The sequence below is a fragment of the Oryx dammah genome, unplaced genomic scaffold (genome assembly GCF_014754425.2).
Source record: "Oryx dammah isolate SB20612 unplaced genomic scaffold, SCBI_Odam_1.1 HiC_scaffold_28, whole genome shotgun sequence".
Classification (NCBI taxonomy): Eukaryota; Metazoa; Chordata; class Mammalia; order Artiodactyla; family Bovidae; genus Oryx; species Oryx dammah.
In genome coordinates, this window is record NW_024070212.1 from 41,883,554 (window position 1) to 41,902,319 (window position 18,766).

The 18,766-nt window shown below is 34.2% G+C and overlaps 1 protein-coding gene across 2 annotated transcripts in view; it reads right to left on the reverse strand.

Annotated features, from left to right (window-relative positions):
• Positions 1-18,766, reverse strand: part of AGL (amylo-alpha-1, 6-glucosidase, 4-alpha-glucanotransferase) — a 78,503-nt gene that overhangs the window by 38,378 nt on the left and 21,359 nt on the right. For both annotated transcript variants that reach the window (XM_040232238.1, XM_040232239.1), the window contains exons 8-21: positions 13,501-13,624; positions 12,749-12,851; positions 12,561-12,658; positions 11,762-11,901; positions 10,526-10,713; positions 8,606-8,729; positions 7,859-8,022; positions 7,474-7,575; positions 7,206-7,361; positions 6,962-7,112; positions 4,724-4,848; positions 4,523-4,635; positions 4,278-4,412; positions 359-489 (exon numbers count right to left, since the gene is read on the reverse strand). In XM_040232238.1, the coding sequence (XP_040088172.1) occupies positions 359-489; positions 4,278-4,412; positions 4,523-4,635; positions 4,724-4,848; positions 6,962-7,112; positions 7,206-7,361; positions 7,474-7,575; positions 7,859-8,022; positions 8,606-8,729; positions 10,526-10,713; positions 11,762-11,901; positions 12,561-12,658; positions 12,749-12,851; positions 13,501-13,624 (1,854 nt within the window). The remainder of the gene's footprint in view (positions 1-358; positions 490-4,277; positions 4,413-4,522; positions 4,636-4,723; positions 4,849-6,961; positions 7,113-7,205; positions 7,362-7,473; positions 7,576-7,858; positions 8,023-8,605; positions 8,730-10,525; positions 10,714-11,761; positions 11,902-12,560; positions 12,659-12,748; positions 12,852-13,500; positions 13,625-18,766) is intronic.

An 18,766-nucleotide genomic window follows, 5' to 3' on the forward strand; every position in this document is an offset into this window, starting at 1 on the left:
AGGATGAGATGGCTGAATGGCATCACCAACTCGATGGATGTGAGTTTGAGTGAACTCCGGGAGTTGGTGATGGACAGGGAGGCCTGGCGTGCTGCGATTCATGGGGTCGCAGAAAGTCGGACACGACTGAGTGACTGAACTGAACTGAACTGATTCACATTTTATGGAGGCAGAAGTTGGGGCACAGAGAATTTATGTAAGTTACTTGTCAGAGGTCAATCAATGAGTAGGTGGCAGAGCCATGATTTGAACCCAAGCAGTTGAACTGTGAGCCCATACTCTTATTTCTATAAGGAAGATACCACCTGACCCTAAAAAAATACCCCTGAAAAGCTTCACCATCTTTATACTTGCTTACCTTGAAGACCTGCATATTTAAGAGGTAACCAGTTTGGTATGTTATAACATCCTCCACCATCTTCTTGTTCTTCTGATTCACATCGGTAAAGTACCTGATTTAGCTCAGCCAAAGTTAATCTAGAGGCAATACTAAAAATTGGAAAATAAAGAAAACTGGTTAAATATAATGAAATTCCATTTGCTCTCAATAAAAATAAAGAAGAAAATCTGAACCATAACCATAAAATGTCTTAGGAATGTATGTTTTAGGAACTCAGCATTATACTGTACATTGTAAGCAGTACACATTATAAACAGCAATTAAAGAACAAACTAAAACTAAAAACTCAAACAGAAGTAACACTTCTTCCAAGACAAGGAATTAATCAAGTGCTAAATTTTATTAATTAGAAGTACACTGAAAAACTCTTTTGGCTGTTATACCCTTTATCTTTTAAATTTGTGTTTTTAATCTTTCTATTTCAGACTTAGTCTTTCTTCTCCTTTATATTCTCCTATATCCTCCTCCTCCTATATTCTCCAAGCACTTTTATACTAATTATCTTAAACTCAAAATAATTTTCAAAGGATCAGTAAGAGGATAATCAAAAGTCACAGTTAATTACCTTAGAAATCATGTGTTATTCTACTGTTGCCTATCTCTCCTTTTCCCTTCTGTCCTTTCCTAAAGTTGCACTACCGTTCAGATTCATTATTCAAAGAACTAAGATTTTCTTAAAGTTGTTTCTTGATAATGATCAGAATGCAGAAACTAACTCTCATGGCCTTAGTTTCAACAAAGGTTCAGTTAGCAGTGAGATTGTGTAAGGGACCACACCTACCTGAATGCAACTGAAACCCTATTTTCTTGCACTTCTAATTACTCAGGTAAATTCACCTTATACAACTGAATACATATCCTTGTAAATATTATGTGAACACATATTTTCTTGAAAATATTTTCTTTTTTCTCACTTACTTCTGTCTCAACTTAGAACATGACTTAGTGACTAAACCACCACCATCAACTTAGAAAACTGTCAGCTGTTCCCTTTGTCTCTGCTAGCTTCCCTCCTCTCTCCTGGGACTGACCCTTTGTAATTTGTGAGTCAAGAGTGAATCAAATCGTCAGCCTCAGTACCAACTCCATTCTACTGCAGCATTTACCAACATAGTCAGTGAACTCCTTGCAGAAAGCCCAGAGGTATATCCACGCACCTATGGACACCTTATCTTTGACAAAGGAAGCAAGAATATACCATGGAGAAAAGACAATCTCTTTAACAAGTGGTGCTGGGAAAACTGGTCAGCTACTTGTAAAAGAATGAAACTAGAAGACTTTCTAACACCATACACAGAAATAAACTAAAAATGGATTAAAGATCTAAACGTAAGACCAGAAACTATAAAACTCCTAGGGGAAAACAGGCAAAACACTCTCCGACATAAACCACAGCAGGATCCTCTATGACCCAACTCCCAGAATATTGGAAATAAAAGCAAAAATAAACAAATGGGACCTAGTTAAAATTAAAAGCTTCTGCACGACAAAGGAAACTATAGGCAAGGTGAAAAGACAGGCTTCAGAATGGGAGAAATGGGAGAAAATAATAGCAAACAAAGCAACGGACCTAGAATTAATCTCGAAAATATACAAGCAACTCCTTCAGCTCAATTCCAGAAAAATAAACGACCCAACCAAAAAAATGGGCCAAAGAACTAAACAGACCTTTCTCCAAAGAAGACATACAAATGGCTAACAAACATATGAAAAGATGCTCAACATCACTCATTATCAGAGAAATGCAAATCAAAACCACAATGAGGTACCATTTCATGCCAGTCAGAATGGCTGCTATCCAAAAGTCTACAAGCAATAAATGCTGGAGAGGGTGTGGAGAAAAGGGAAACCTCTTACACTGTTGGTGGGAATGCAAACTAGTACAGCCACTATGGAGAACAGTGTGAAGATTCCTTTAAAAACTGGAAATAGAACTACCTTATGACCCAGCAATCCCACTGCTGGGCATACACACCAAGGAAACCAGAAAGGAAACCAGAACTGAAAGAGACACGTGTACCCCAATGTTCATCACAGCACTGTTTATAACAGCCAGGACATGGAAGCAACCTAGATGTCCATCAGCAGACGAATGGATATGTGGTACATATATACACAATGGAATATTACTCAGCCATTAAAAAGAATACATTTGAATCAGTTCTAATGAGGTGGATGAAACTGGAGCCTATTATACAGAGTGAAGGAAGCCAGAAAGAAAAATACAAATATAGTATACTAACACATATGTATGGAATTTAGAAAGATGGTAATAATAACCCTATATGCGAAGATAGCAAAGGAGACACAGATGTATAGAACAGTCCTTTGGACTCTGTGGGAGAGGGCAAGGGCAGGATGATATAGGAGAATAGCATTGAAACATGTAAATTATCACATGTGAAACGAATCACCAGTTCAGGTTTAATGCATGATACAGGGTGCTTGCGGCTGGTGCACTGGGATGACCCAGAGGGATGGGATGGGGAGGGAGGTGGGAGGGGGGTTCAGGATGGGGAACACATGTACCCCCATGGTGGATTCATGTCAATGTATGGCAAAACCAATACAATATTGTAAAGTAAAATAAATAAATAAGTAAAACTGAGATTAAAAAAAAAAGAATCACCTGGAGAGCATATTCAAGTGCAGATTCTTGTCCCGAGATAATCTTAGTAGCTCTGATGAGGAATGTGCTATTTTATAAACATGCCATAGAAGCACAAAACTGCTTCATCTCAGATTTTTAAAATAATGTATCTACTAAGTATGGCTTGAATTAAGAGTTAATATCCTTACTAATAAAAGCTCTTATAGAACAACAAAACCAACTGAACAGAACATAAAAATGAACTAATATTTAAAAATGACATTTCACTAAATAAATACAAATGACTTATGAACACAGAAATTAGCTTAATATTTAAAATAAATTGAGATGTAACTTTAAAGTACTTTATATTTGCCAATTTGACTAGTAATAGCTAGCACTTATTGATCAATGGTACTCTCTCACTGTTCTGAGAGTCACTATATCTCTTAAGTAACTTGCCCAAACTCTTACTTCTTACAGTTAATAAGTCTGAAATTGGATTTAAATCCAGGCAGTCTGGTCCCACCTTTATGCTCTTAAACATTACATTATAATAACATATACTCAGTAAGGATGTGGGAAACTAGACTTTTACATAGGGCTGAGGATATGGCAGTATTAAAAACTTCAAATATATGATGGTCTAACTCAGAAATTCCATTCCTGGAAATAACCCTAGTACTCATGAGATATAACATATATTGAGGATTTGTTACGTGCCATAAATTATGTTAAGTATTTCATGTGCATTATCCAATTTAATACTTATAGAATCTAAGGGGTAGGAATTATTTTAAGCCTCATTTTCCAAATGAGGAAACTGAGATGAATAAAGTGTAAATAACTGGTCCAAGTAAGTGTCCAAAAAATGGAGACTGATGAAGTAAACTATGGTATAGCCAGATATTAGAACAATGTATTGGCATTAAAAAAATGAAATGATAAAGAGTATGATGCATGTAACTTAGTCTCAAATAGCTCAGAAAAATTGTATGTGTGTATATATAAAGATGTGTATATACATATATATATGTGTGTGTGTACATATGTATACATGTATATCTATCTACCTAAAGAGCATGTATGAGTGAGAGAGCATGAGTGCACACAAATGATAAAAGTACCAGGATAAAAGGTTAACAATAAATGATGCCAATACTGCTGGTCCTTGGACTATCCTTTGAGTAACAAGGATATAGAGAAGCCTTACAACTGCTTAAATCAGGCTTGTGACAACTTATCATTATTAAAGTGGCAAATCTCCATAAAATAAGGCATACTTACGAAGAAAAAGGAATTTTTAATATAGGATCTGCGTTGTCAACAGCAAGACTCCCAGATTTAAAGTGAGGACTGAACTGTGTCAGATGATTCCGAAGAATTCCAACAGCAACTTGTGCATGTGGATCAAGACTAACTCTGAAAACATTAATTAATTAAAATGTGGTTGATTCTTAGGAGTAATTTATTCAAAATTAACAGAATATGTAAACTATTTTAAATATTAAGTCAAATAGCTTGAACTCTACCTGAATATAATAACACTTCCTGGAGACAAATTTTCAAATTCTATTTCTTGAATATATTCATTGGGTCCTTTTGTAGTAACTCCAGCTTGTTTAACAATTTTACTTTCATTGAGCTTGAAAAAAATATATAAAATGAGTTAATAAATAAGTCTAATGTCCTTAAAATGTTAAATACAGTAGTGAGATGAGAGACTGAAGTACCTGAATATGTTCTCTAATTTCTACTGTGATGTCTGGTATTCCATTGATTGAATTAGGATCCTTCCTATAAGGTGCTGTATTTCTCTCAACAGTTCTAGCTTCAAGAACTACTTCTTCAATTTTGCCTAGGAATATATAAAAACTTTAACAAAATTTCACATTAAACCATCTGAATTAAGAACTGCTAAAGGAGTTTGAAATCATTTAACTTAAAGTTGAATATATTAGCTAACTTTAAAAAAAGCAATCTGAGAGTAGATAATTCTACATAACATGCAGTTTTTATACATGCTTTTAAAAAATTAACAAAACTATTTAAGAGAGATCTCATCAAGTAATAATAGTTTAGCTCTGGGAAACAATGTGAAACCTTCCTAATACTGACAGGAGAGAAAGTAGATCACTTGAAAGGCTTAGATTTTAAAAATGGAATATTTCAAAGACAGAAAAAGTAGGGAAAAGTTAAACACCCGGATCCCACTACCTCGCTTAAGAAAATATTCTAAACCCAACTGATGTCCCTGTGTTCCGTTTCTTTCCCTTCAGAGGTAACCACCACCTGAAGGCTGGTCTGCATTGATCCTGTGCATTTTTACTACATATACATGTTTCCCTAAGCACTGTATACTATTCCCCATATTTCCAAGTTTATGTCAGTGGATTCAAGTTATAGACACACTTCTGCAACTTCCTTTCTATTGGATAACACTGTAGTTTTTCAAATTTGTTTATACTGCTATGTTAGCTCTACCTCATTTATTTCAAATGCCGAACAGTATTCCACTGTATGAGTATACCAATATGTATTCATTTAACCACCATTGTCATTGTTTTTCCTCTATTATAAATAATGTTACAATAAATATTTTTGTGCATATTTCCTAGTGGAAGTGCAGGAGAGTTTCTCAGATACATACCTGGGAATAGAACTGCTAGATCAAAGGATATATAAAACTGAAACTTTATTATTTAAATAATTTGAACTTTAAGCTGTTAATCTGACAATGAAAGACCTTCTGATCTAAAAATCTACTTCTGAAAACATATACTAAGAAAATTATTTAAAAAAAAAGATTATTCCTAGTGTATTATCAAATCTTAAAGAACACTGCTAAACACACACATAAATGTTAAAAATGGAATGCTAACATAAAACATTCAACATAATGAAAATCACAATTATGTGGACTGACAAAATGGAAAATGTTTTAAGAATGATCACTGATCAAAAACAAAACCCTGAGATTTTACTGTATACACTGAGTGCAACCATGTAAAACTATATATGTATATTAGCAACAACCAGATGAGATTACTGTATATAAACTTGTGAACAGTTAAAAAAACAAGCAATAGACATTTAACCCTAAAACTATTCAAGTTGATAACTTCTAAAAATGAGAGTTATGAATGTTTTGTAATTAGCAACAAATATAGAATATGATCATTTTTGTGAGAAGCTTCATTCACTCAATTAGTCAATGGAGTTGGACAGCTGCTATATGCACAGGAGCATGTTATGCCATAATATATTATATATAATAATAAATAAGGAAATTAAACACACATATCTAGAAAACAATCAAGTAATAATAAGTATATACCTCAAGGATGGATTTTATAATGTCTGAGTGATACAGAGATTATAATTACTATATGCTCAGAGGACAGAGAGTTTACTGAGTACTTAGAGAAGGCCTCTCAAAGGAGGTGAAACTTTAGTCCTTGAAAGATGTAAAGAATTCATAAATAAGTAGGAGTAAGGCTACTTAGGGAGCAGTGAAAATATCTATAGATGAGGATGGATTATAAAGTACCTTAAATATTAAACTATTTTCCATTTTGGTTTATATGTAAATATATGTATACATATACAGAAACACTTGGACACACATACAAATATATATGTATATACATATGTACATGAATATACATATAAATCTAGCTGGGTGTAGAAGAAATACATGTTCATTTATATAAATTAGGATAAAGGAAAATGTATTAGGATGAAAATAAAATCACAACTCAAAAAATGTTAACATTTAACAGTATTTCCAGGTTTTGCTCCATGTAGTAAAAATACAAGTTATCAAAAATTTGTAATTATTTTTCTTAACTACATCTACACTTGCACTGTTACAATATATTTGACATGTAACAACAATTTAATAATATTTATTATTATTAACAATTTAACAATATAATATAACCAAAACAACATTTTTTAGATCACATTACCAGGGATGCACATTTGAGGCACTTCCTTGCTGTAAAATGAAGTCTTGGGATTCCTGAAAGCAGTTCTAGAAACAGATACGACTGATTGGTGGATACTGGGCGAATGTCTTGTTACAGCCACTATGTCTGCATCAACTTGATCCACATACACCTGAGAAGCAAAGAGAAAACACACTGGTGCTCAAACTGCAAAGGCTCTAAAATTGAACCTTAACAAAGAAACCTAGAAAATATAGCTTCTTGCCTGAATAAAACCCTTGGCTCCAAGCTCTTGGTGAAGTTTATTGATAGCACACCTGGCTGCAATAATGCCACTTTGGGAGTTAACTTCACCAGCGTTGGATGGCGATGCTGCAGGATTCCATTTAGTGTAAAACCGCTCTTCAGAAACTACTGAAATCTGAACAAAATAAAAACTTAGCCATGTGCATGTTTTAATTACAAGGAGAAATTCTGGTAAAAATGATCAGTTTTGGGCCTTGTGGATTTTAAAAAACAACACATAAACAAACCTGGTGAGGCACTAATTCGTCATAGCCTTTAGTACTACCACTAGCACAACACGCCATGGAAACAATTGTGGTACTTGGGAGAGCATCATATGCTGACCTATGCTACAAAAGAGTAAAACAACAAAGTTTATTTTCTTTCAAATGCAAAGTGCCATCCTACAGCCCAATGAAGTAAAAGGATAAGTACATAAATACATTCTGAAGATATATTCATTTGCTTTAAAACAAATAACAAACCATTCAAAAACCTTTAAATCACAATCACTTATAAATCTAAGGCACTATTTTGAGGTACTGTGGATATTACTGCCATTAAACAGCAGAGAACTAAATATCAAAACATGTAGCAAAATAAGTAAATACAAGAAACAGGATAGGTGCTTACCACAATAGGACACTCGTTGTCATGGGTGATATCCATAAACAGGGCATGTGCAATGGCTGGCATTAAAGGCCTCAAACAGGGCTGAACAAAGGATCCAACAGGTTCTCCTCCGTATCGGTAAACTAACCTGCCCTCTTCATGGCTATCGTATGCACTCATTGCCTCTGCAAAGCATTACATAATATTTTAACAAACTTCATTAGCAATGCCCCAAAAGAGATTAGATTTTGTATTGTGACAGACTTTCAAAAACAGACCACAAAAATATTATCAAAAATAAAACTGATTTAAATATTTAAACAAATGTCCATCAGCTTAAATGACAAAAAAGTCTTTTCTGCAACTTAACCAGAGAAATGGCTCATGCAGTAAAAAAAGGAATATATGCTGCTTATTAGGATGTTGGTTCCATAAAATCTATGGAGAAAAATCTCAAGATTACATCATTTAGGCAGATAGAGGTGAAAAACAGATTTATATATTTTCAACAACAAAAAGTGATTTTGTTCAAGAGTCATCAATTCGTTCCATTGGTCTTTCAAGTTAAGGTGAGATATCTTACCCCAAAGTAGAAATTTTTACTGATGAAAACAGATGCAGTTATATTAAGAAATTTTGAGTAGAATATTTAAAAGAATAATAACTATGTTGAACATTATTAAACACTGTACATAAAGCTATTAAATGTCTTTTAATCTACTTAAAAACTGAAGCTTTAGATGGAAAAAACACTTTCAATGAGCCTACCTCTTATTAAGGAACTAATGCCCAGTCTAGTAACAAAGACATTGTCCAGGTCTTCACTTCCTGTGAACAGTTCAGCTACTACATATAAATTGGGTTGCAATTTCCTAGCAGCATCCAACATGTACTGCAAAAAGCACAGTCACAAATATAACAGAACAAGAAAAGCAAGATGGTGTGGGGGAAGGAGAGGAAGCAAGACCAGGCATGGATTTGACACAGGAAAATACCATGTAGCAAGACAAAATGGAAATCCAAGAGAATTTCCAAATAAATTTAATTGTGCATAAGTAAGAAAACATAAAATGGACCAATACATACAGGGAACAAAATAATGTAAAAAGTGAATATAACAGTTAAAAAAGATTAGATTTTGCAGATGGGACACAAAAGGAGGAAAAAAAGGAAGAAGAAAAATGTTAGTGTCACTTTAAAAATGTAAACCATAATACTGCAATTCTGCTAGGCTTTCCAAACCCTATTTTATGTTTTGTTTTTAATATCTCTAATTAGTCTATTAATTTCCAGGCCCTTGACTAAACTATAAATGATAAATTCCCTGCTGGTGCATCATTTAGCTATTGTAAAGATTAGGTCTGACTAGACTGAAGCCAGTTTTTCCTGCAGATGATAATAAATTCCTTTTGTTTTTCCTGGCCATGCTATGTGGCTTGCTGAATCTTCGTTCACTGACCAGGGACTGAATGCAGGGCCACGGCAGTGAAAGCACTGAGTTCTAACCATTTGACTGCCAAGGAATTCCCTAAAATCTCTAATCAGAAATCAGATCAGTTCAAAAAAATTTTTGAACATTTGCACAAAGGCTAATAAAATACTTGAAATTCTAACATGTAAGACCCTAGAGGATTTTTAAACTTAAAATTAAATTTTAGTATTCTAAGTTTTGCTATAATGTTATAACCATCTTACAAATGTATTGCTAAAGGCATACATAAAAAAAAAAAAACTCTACCTTTTTTAGAAGTTAAAAATGTTCTACTACCTTAACTAATGTTCATTAAATTCTTCCAAATCAAAGCAATTTTTCATCACAGGACTTGGAACATATGCATTATAATACTGCTTTAAAATGATAGAAATAGATGTTTTTCAGATAAGCACACATTCCCATAGAATACTAACTTGTCACTAGGAAACTTTCGAAGATCTTACAAATAGAATGAAACTCTAAAGTGTTTACAAAGATGTAAACATAAAAGATAATGCTATAAATTATGTAAAATTTATAGCATTTATAGTATTATATAAAATTTAAAGCATTATCTTTTATGAAATATAAAAAATAAATATATTGATAGGTCCCCTTTTATGAAATATAAAAGATAATGCTATAAATGTTGGCATAGCTTAAGTTACTATAAAAAACCTGAAGAGGAACAGAACATTTTTATGTTTACATTTACATATAATTACATTTCCATATGATAATGAAAACTGAATCAATGAGACAAACTATCTTCAATATGCTGTAATGCTAGTGTTTAAATAATTATTATAATATGAAATAAGCTATACGACTTCACAGTGGCTACTAATTTATTGAAACATACCTAATAATAAGAATAAGACAAATTAATATTTATATATTGTGAAATTATTAAGGTTAATTCTTTTAAAATATTAATATTTTAATAATATATATGGCAATATTGTTGTATGTGTATTATCAGAGACAATATAACATCCCTAACTTAAATAAAAATATTAACTCAAACATTTTGTAGCCCAGTACTCCATAATATCTGCATCAAAAAAATTCTCAGAATTATGCAAATTATGCAAGTTTTAAAATACTACCACCATATTGCTGTTAGCATTCAACAAGCAAAAGGAAACATGTATTTGTACACTCTCATTAAGGAAAGCTGATTTCTTTAACACAGATGAATTATTTATCTGTACCTCTGCTACATGAAGAGGTGTTGAGTGACAATTATCAAGACGAACTCCCTGGAAATAAGTTGCGGTGATTTCTGTGTATTTTTTCATGTGTGCCCAGAGATAAGGACAGTCCTCTGGTTTTTTCCCATAGCGTAATTTAACACTGTCTCCCCAGCAAATAAGTTCTCTCCTTAGATAAACATCTGAACCTGTTAAAAAAGGAGCTTGCTTTCAATGGTTCAAGGAATAAAATGAAAGTATTTATTTCAAGGAAAAACTGTTTTAAAATCACATCTATTATTTCTAACACAAGCCATATATAGGTTAATATTATATCTAAAATGGTATGGGATAAAGTTTTTAAAAATTGATAGTAATTTAGATCTCCTATCTATTTTGCTAAAACTGTACCTTATAGTCTCTTCTAAAAATGTGTGCTTAATAGTAAAAATTCAAGTTGCTTGTTAAAGGAAAACAATAATAGTAATATCATGAGCCTTTAAAGCTATACCAAAACCATTTAAAGCTCCATCTCCACCTTGCTACCAATTTTTGACAATATGTTACATTAAATCCATGGTGTAGAGCAGAGTGTCATTTTCACTTCGAATGGTTGGAAAGGAGAGGGCAGAGATACTTAAATGCAAAGCTACATTTTTTTTAAAATGAGACTTCTGAATTAAATTTAATGTCATAAAAATAGGCTTCTGATTCTAAAATGTTAAAAAATAAATATATCGATAGGTCCCCTACAAAATTATTCCTGGCAATGAAACAGCTATAAGAAATAAGAAGCTAGCATTAAGTAAGAGGGAATCTAAAAACAACTGTTTTCTAGTTTAACTCATTCAAATACCTTAAATACTCCTCTAGCTAATGAGTGAAAATATCTCTTACAGTAAACAGTTGTAATCATACAGGTTCAGATGGGTTTTTAAAGATGCAAATGAGTACATTTGTATACAAATAAGGTGCCCAAATAAAATCTTCTGTAGAACCATAATATCAAATAGATATATGAGAACTCTTCTGTTTGAGGAGATAGGGGTAGAAAAGGAAAGAAGGAGAAAGAAGCTGAATCTCATTCTGTTAGTCCCTTCTCTTCTCTTAAACGGTATGCACCTCTGGCATCGCCAATGAAACAATTTAAAAATCATTAGCCTACTCGGGGAACAAAATCAACAAACAATTTATATTCTGAGCTTGCCATGAACTTTTATTTCCCTGTCCATAGAGAAGTTAACAAAAATGACATACCTGGTTCAGCAAAATTTCGAAGGGGATCATCTCCCATTACCCACCCGTTATGTGCCATCAGAAAACAAGCTTTATTTGGGACATGAATCATCGATTCTTCTACAGAGAGGGATATGTCTTCAAAAGGGAAAGTAAAATATCTAGGGAGATACAATGAAGTATGAAATCCACACAGAGAAATTCCTTGGAGAAAATCTGAATTAATACCATTAAAATTAAACTTTGTCCCTAATGAATAGAATAGATAAAATTAGTTTGACACCATTTATAAGAAATAAATAAACTTCAATACAGGTGAAAAAAATCATCAGAAATTTTGAGTAAATCTAGTAGGATTTGAGAAATTGAGTTAGTATTACAGTATATCTGATTAACATTCTAAGTAATAACTTTAAAAATCTCATAGAATGACTAAGAAAATCACTAAAGTATTGACATTATTTTGCAAAAGTTTTTACTATGCTTCAGTTGCCTAATCTCTGCTGTACATTACTTATAAGGAGCTAAATACTTGCTTAATTTGCTTAATACTGAAATTATTAGTAAGTATGCAGTCCTCCAGAAACATGAATGTAAATGATTATAAATTGGTTCATACTGATGATAGTTTCTCTAACTAAAGATTTGCCCAACAAAATTAATTAATATTAAGCCTAGTTACCAGATCAAAACTGCTATTTCAATTTAAGAAACATACTGGGTCACACATTCAAGGAAATTCAAATTTAGGTTAATTTGAAGAGTTTAATACAATTTTCAGTTTTTAACCTTTCATGAGAAGAAAACAAAAATGGAATACCTGGTAACCAAGGGATGTTTTCTAGTAACAGGTCCTAGTTTAGGACCATGGCCAGACAGTCGTTCATAAAACACATTTCCCAAAAGGCAATTGACTGCCTAGAAAACATGAACTTATGTCAATACCAACAACAAAAAACAGTATTAAAACTCAAAGAAAAACAACAATTCAAAAGAAGTAGGTAAAACCTGTTCCTGATGATAGTTCACAAGTTGATGCTTCTCTGAATTTAATTCCTCAATTCTCTTCCTGAACCAATTGCAGCATTCATTAATTGCGGCTGGCCCATTGCTTGAAGTAGATAAAGCATCACGAACATTATTTAATGGTTCTACAAACTCTACATTAAAAAATTTTCTAATACGGGTCATAGAAACTTAGGACCTTAATTAAGGCTTAGGAAATTTTCCAGTTGTATACATTTTTACCACAAAAGGGGAAATGTCATGTGTTGGAAGTAGTGAGTGAGTGAAGTTGCTCAGTCGTGTCCAACTCTTTGCAACCCCATGGGCTGTAGCCTACCATGCTCCTCCGTCCATGGGATTTTCCAGGCAGGAGTACTGGAGTGGGTTGCCACTTCCTTCTCCAGAGGATCTTCCCGACCCAGGAATTGAACCTGAGTCTCCTGCATTGTAGGCAGACGCTTTACCGTCTGAGCCACTAGGGAAATCACTAAGTTATAAAAGTATAGCAGCAAATACAGCTATTAATATTATAAGTAAGTTTTAGAACAAATGAAATTGACTCGTTGTAGGTGTAAATTCAAACTGATGGTAGAAATAATGCAGGGGTAGTCTGGAAAGTAGCCTACTAGCTATTTCATTTTCTATTCAGGCTGTTAACAAAGAGCATAAAAATAATACCATAAATGCAATCAGAATAGTCATAAAGGTTTACAAGTAACATTGTTCTTTAGTATGTAGTAACATATAAAACATACTCATGTGGTATGAAAGTTGCTAGAGCAACATTCATATCTACAGTACAGCCAAGCCGTCTGTATTCAGGATCCTGAATTATCTTAAGGTGGTGATTTGGATCAGGCCTTGTTGTTTTCCTATTTTCTGAAAGAAAGAAAATATTATATCTTAAATGCAGATATGTATAAGGAGATTATAACTGTTACTTATTTCATATTTTTAGTTTATTGTTTTTTTCTTAGAAAATAAAAGAACTATTTATTTCATAAGCATTCCTTCCTACCTCCTTATGTATCCTTCTGCAAAAACCTAACACACACACACACACACACACACACACACACACACAGAAGGAGAGAGAGGCGGTGCTGGGTAAAGAGGAGAGAGAGATGCTGACTGGGGAAAAAAAAACAACACTGTAGAAGAAAAACACAGCAATTCCTACCAGTTCAACCCCAGTCCCACCTGTCTGCTTCAATTAGTATTCAGGTATTCTATACATTTTTGGGGGCACTAAAGATATTTCGTTCAGTCACTCAGTCGTGTCCGACTCTTTGTGACCCCATGGACTGCACCACCTGAGGCTTTCCTGTCCATCACCAACTCCCAGAGCTTATTCAAACTCATGTCCATTGAGTCAGTGATGCCATCCATCCATCTCATTCTCTGTTGTTCCCATCTCCTCCTGCCTTCAATCTTTCCTAGCATCAGGGTCTTTTCCAATGAATCAGTTCTTCCTATCAGGTGGGCAAAGTATTGGAGTTTCAGCTTCAGCATCAGACCTTCCAATGAATATTCAGGACTGATCTCCTTTAGGATGGACTGGTTGGATCTCCTTGCAGTCCAAGGGACTCTCAAGAGTCTTCTCCAACACCACAGTTCAAAAGCATCAATTCTTTGGCGCTCAGCTTTCTTTATACTCCAACTCTCACATCCATACATGAGCACTGGAAAAACCATAGCCTTGACCAGACGGACCTTTGCTGGCAAAGGAATGTCTCTGCTTTTTAATATGCTGTCTAGGTTGGTCATAACTTTTCTTCCAAGGAGCAAGTGTCTTTTAATTTCATGGCTGCAGTCACCATCTGCAGTGATTCTGGAGCCCCCCAAAATAAAGTCTGACACTGTTTCCACCGTTTCCCCATCTATTTGCCATGAAGTGATGGGACTGGATGCCATGAATGCTTTGTTTTCTGAATGCTGAGTTTTAAGCCAACTTTTTCACTCTCCTCTTTCACTTTCATCAAGAGGCTCTTTAGTTTTTCTTTGCTTTCTGCCATAAAGGTGGTGTCATCTGCGTATCTGACGTTACTGATATTTTGATTCCAGCTTGTGCTTCATCCAGCCCAGCGTTTCTCATGATGTACTCTGCATATACGAAATGAGCAGGGTGACAATATACAGCCTTGATGTACTCCTTTCCTGATTTGGAACCACTCTGTTGTTCCATGTCCAGTTCTAAAGTTGCTTCCTGGCCTGCATACAGATTTCTCAAGAGGCAGCTCAGGTGGTCTGGTATTCTCATCTCTTTAAGAATTTTTCACAAGTTGTGGTGATCCACACAGTCAAAAGCTTTGGCATAGTCAATAAAGCAGAAATAGATGTTTTCCTGGAACTCTCCTGCTTTTTTGATGATCCAGCGGATGTTGGAAATTTGATCTCTGGTTCCTCTGCTTTTTCTAAATCCAGCTTGAACATCTGGAAATTCATGGTTCACATACTGTTGAAGCCTAGCTTGCAGAATTTTGAGCATTACTTTAACAGCATGTGAGATGAGTGCAACTGTGCGGTAGTTTGAGCATTCTTTGGCATTGCCTTTCTTTGAGACTGGAATGAAAACTGGGCTTTTCCAGTCTTGTGGCCGCTGTTGAGTTTTCCAAATTTGCTGGCCTATTAGTGCAGCACTTTTACAGCATCTTTTAGGGTTTGAAAGAGCTCAACTGGAATTTCATCACCTCCACTATGTTTGTTTGTAGTGATGCTTCCTAAGGCCCACTTGACTTCACATTCCAGGATGTCTGGCTCTAGGTGAGTGATCACACCATCATGGTTCATTTCAGTTCAGTTCAGTTGCTCAGTCGTGTCCGACTCTTTGCGACTCCTTTATCTGGGTCATTTTTATATAATTCTTCTGTGTATTTTTGCCACCTCTTCTTAATATCTTCTGCTTCTGTTAGGTCCATACCATTCTGTCCTTTATTGTGCCCATCTTTGCATGAAATGTTCCTTGGGTATCTCTGATTTTCTTCAAGAGATCTCTAGTCTTTTCCATTCTATTGTTTTCCTCTATTTCTTTGCATTGATTGCTGAGGAAGGCTTTCTTATCTCTCCTTGCTATTCTTTGGAACTCTGCATTCAAATGGGTATATCTCTCCTTTTCTCCTCTCTTCTTTTCTCAGCTATTTGTAAGGCCTCCTCAGGCAACCATTTTGCCATTTTGCACATCTTTTTCTTGGGGATGGTCTTGATCCCCATCTTCCGTACAATGTTACGAACCTCCGTCCATAGTTCTTCAGGTACTCTGTCTGTCAGATCTAATCCCTTGAATCTATTTGTCATTTCCACTGTGTAATCATAAGGGATTTGATTTAGGTCATTCATACCTGAATGGTCTAGTGTTGATGGTACACATTTACTTAAGGATGTTGGTGGTACACATTTTCTTCCCAGGTGCTACCAAAGACACCAACTTTAGGAGTTCTTTTTCCTCAAAAATTGCTTTCTATTTTAAAAAGTAAGTCTTATTAATAACTTGACTTTCTCTGAAAGAAGCAGACAGGTTTGTTTTTACATTTTTTCCTTTTCACCAACTAGCATTCTCCTCTTACATAATAATAAAAAATGAAAAAAAGTAAATAAACACTTTGTAGGGAGAGTTTTCATTCTTATTCTGAACTTGTTTCTAGTAAATCAGTGGAGGATTGCCTCCACTGGGTTTGATTTTAATTAATTAATATCTGGCTTATTCTAAATGAAATGGCTTATAAAAGCACAAAGTAAGATAAATAGATTTAAAGATGTAGTTTCTGAGGTTAATTTGGAAGAGTAACATACATGAAAAATGCCAAGAAGTATTTAAAAAACAGGTAAAACTACACAATCAGTGTATGTTATAAAAGTCTTTCATATTGCTAGAGTAAAAGACAGATCAGTGGAATAGCACAGATAACAGGCCCATGAACATTCAGTATATGATTATACATTATGAAGTATTTTGGTGGTATCCCAAACCAGTTTAAAAGGATGGAATATCAACCCAGTATCACTTTTTAAAATTAAATAAAGTTAATATATTCTTTATATAAATTCCAGGTCTATTAAATATTTAAAAGTAAACTGCAAATAAGATTATCAGAAGAAAACAGAATGTTGTTTGAAAGTCTATGCACAATGTGAAATTAGAAGCCATAAAAGAAAAGATCAATACATTTGTTTACAGTGAGGAGAGAAAACCATCGTCAACAAGGATTAAAAGATCAACAGCATAATAGGAGGATATAGCTGAGGCCACATAAGGAACCACCAGTAATAATAAGTCAGTATGAAAAAGATGAGCAACCCAACAGAAAAACAGGGGAAGAACATTAATAGGCAAATAATGGAAGAATTATAAATGGCTAATTAACACATGAAAAGATGTTTCATTCATAACCAAAGAAATATAAATAAAAATAATGAATATTTTGCCTATTGACAAAGATTAAATGGTAGCTAATGTTGGTGATGTTACAGTTAGTGATAACATAAACTAGTACAATTTGTATTGAAAAGCAATTTGACAACATCTATTAAAAATTTATCATTAAATTTGTATACTCTTTGACCCATGAATTCTGCCTAATAATTTGTCTTACGGATAGTCACAAAGCCAGTAGAGTTAACATGCAGAAGAATTTATTTTCTATAGTATCACTTGTAAGAATATAAATTCCTCTAAATCCAGGGTTTGGTATGTTCACCTCTGAATCCCCCTACCTGGATCAGTGCCTCGCACATAATAAGTGATTCAATAAAAATGTATTAAATGAATGAGTGAGAAATGAACTACAAATAATCTACCAAAATGGTTAAAAGGAATTCAAGTACTTTAACACAGTGTATTGCTATTTAAAAGTTAAAAAGAAATAATTAGCTATAATAAGATCATGTTGTCAACTAAAAGAACAACTTGTTAAACAGTCTGTATACTGCAGTCTTATTTATGTGTATAAAATAGATATAAATATAAAACTTATGAATGTAATTTATATGTACCTAACTATATAAAATTGGAATTTATTTCAAAAAAGAGTCTAAAAAGAAACAGGAGACTATTAAACAATCGTTCCTTCTAGTAAGTAGCTTTTGGAGGAAAGGAAGTTACACATTCCATTTATTATATATTTGTACTGTCTGGCTTTTTTTCTTTACTGTGAGCATACCTAATTGTAAACAAATAATACAGTTTATAAATATCAGAGGAAAGGGAAAATGGAGGCACTTCAGTAAGATAAAACATGAAGGAAAGATAATATAAAAAATTCAGGTATTAAGATATTATACAAATGTGAAAGCTGGAAGAGTGAACCTGGCCTGAAGCTTCCAGGGCCTCAAATCATAATGACTTTGACTTTGAAGGCAGTATTTCTGGGCCTTACTCAAGCTCAACTTTCTGGATAAGGAAGAGGATTTCTCATTTTAAGAGCCTTCAAAGATTCTTGCTCTTAGGTTGTGCTATACTAATTGTAGATATACTCTTTATAATTTCTCTAATTAGCTTCCTAAAAAATCCCAATTTCTCTTTTGGCATGGTTTTTCCTATCCTACTTTGTTAGGGACACAGAGATTAACTTCTTAAGGTTAATTATGTCCTTAACTGGAGATTTGTTTCTTTACCTTTGCTACTGACTAGTATCTGAGTCAGTCTCACTAGTAACTAGGTGGTCTTAATGGTGCACATGTGAATGCTAAGTTGCCTCAGTCATGTCTGACCTTTTGCGACCCTATGGAGTGCAGCCCGCCAGGCTCCTCTGTCCTTGGGATTCTCCTGGTAACAACACTGGAGTGGGTTGCCATGCCCTGCGACAGGAGATCTTCCCGACCCAGGGATGGTGCCCATGTCTCTTACATCTCCTGCACTGGCAGGTGGGATCTTTACGAATGCCACCTGGGAAGCCCAGTGTTAATGGCAGGTACCATTAACTGAGGTATCATCAACTACCTCAGTCAAGATTCCTACATTAGCCAACAGAAGACAATCACATCTCTCAGTTTTGAAGACTGTTTTAAGCTTTTGGCAGCTAAAAT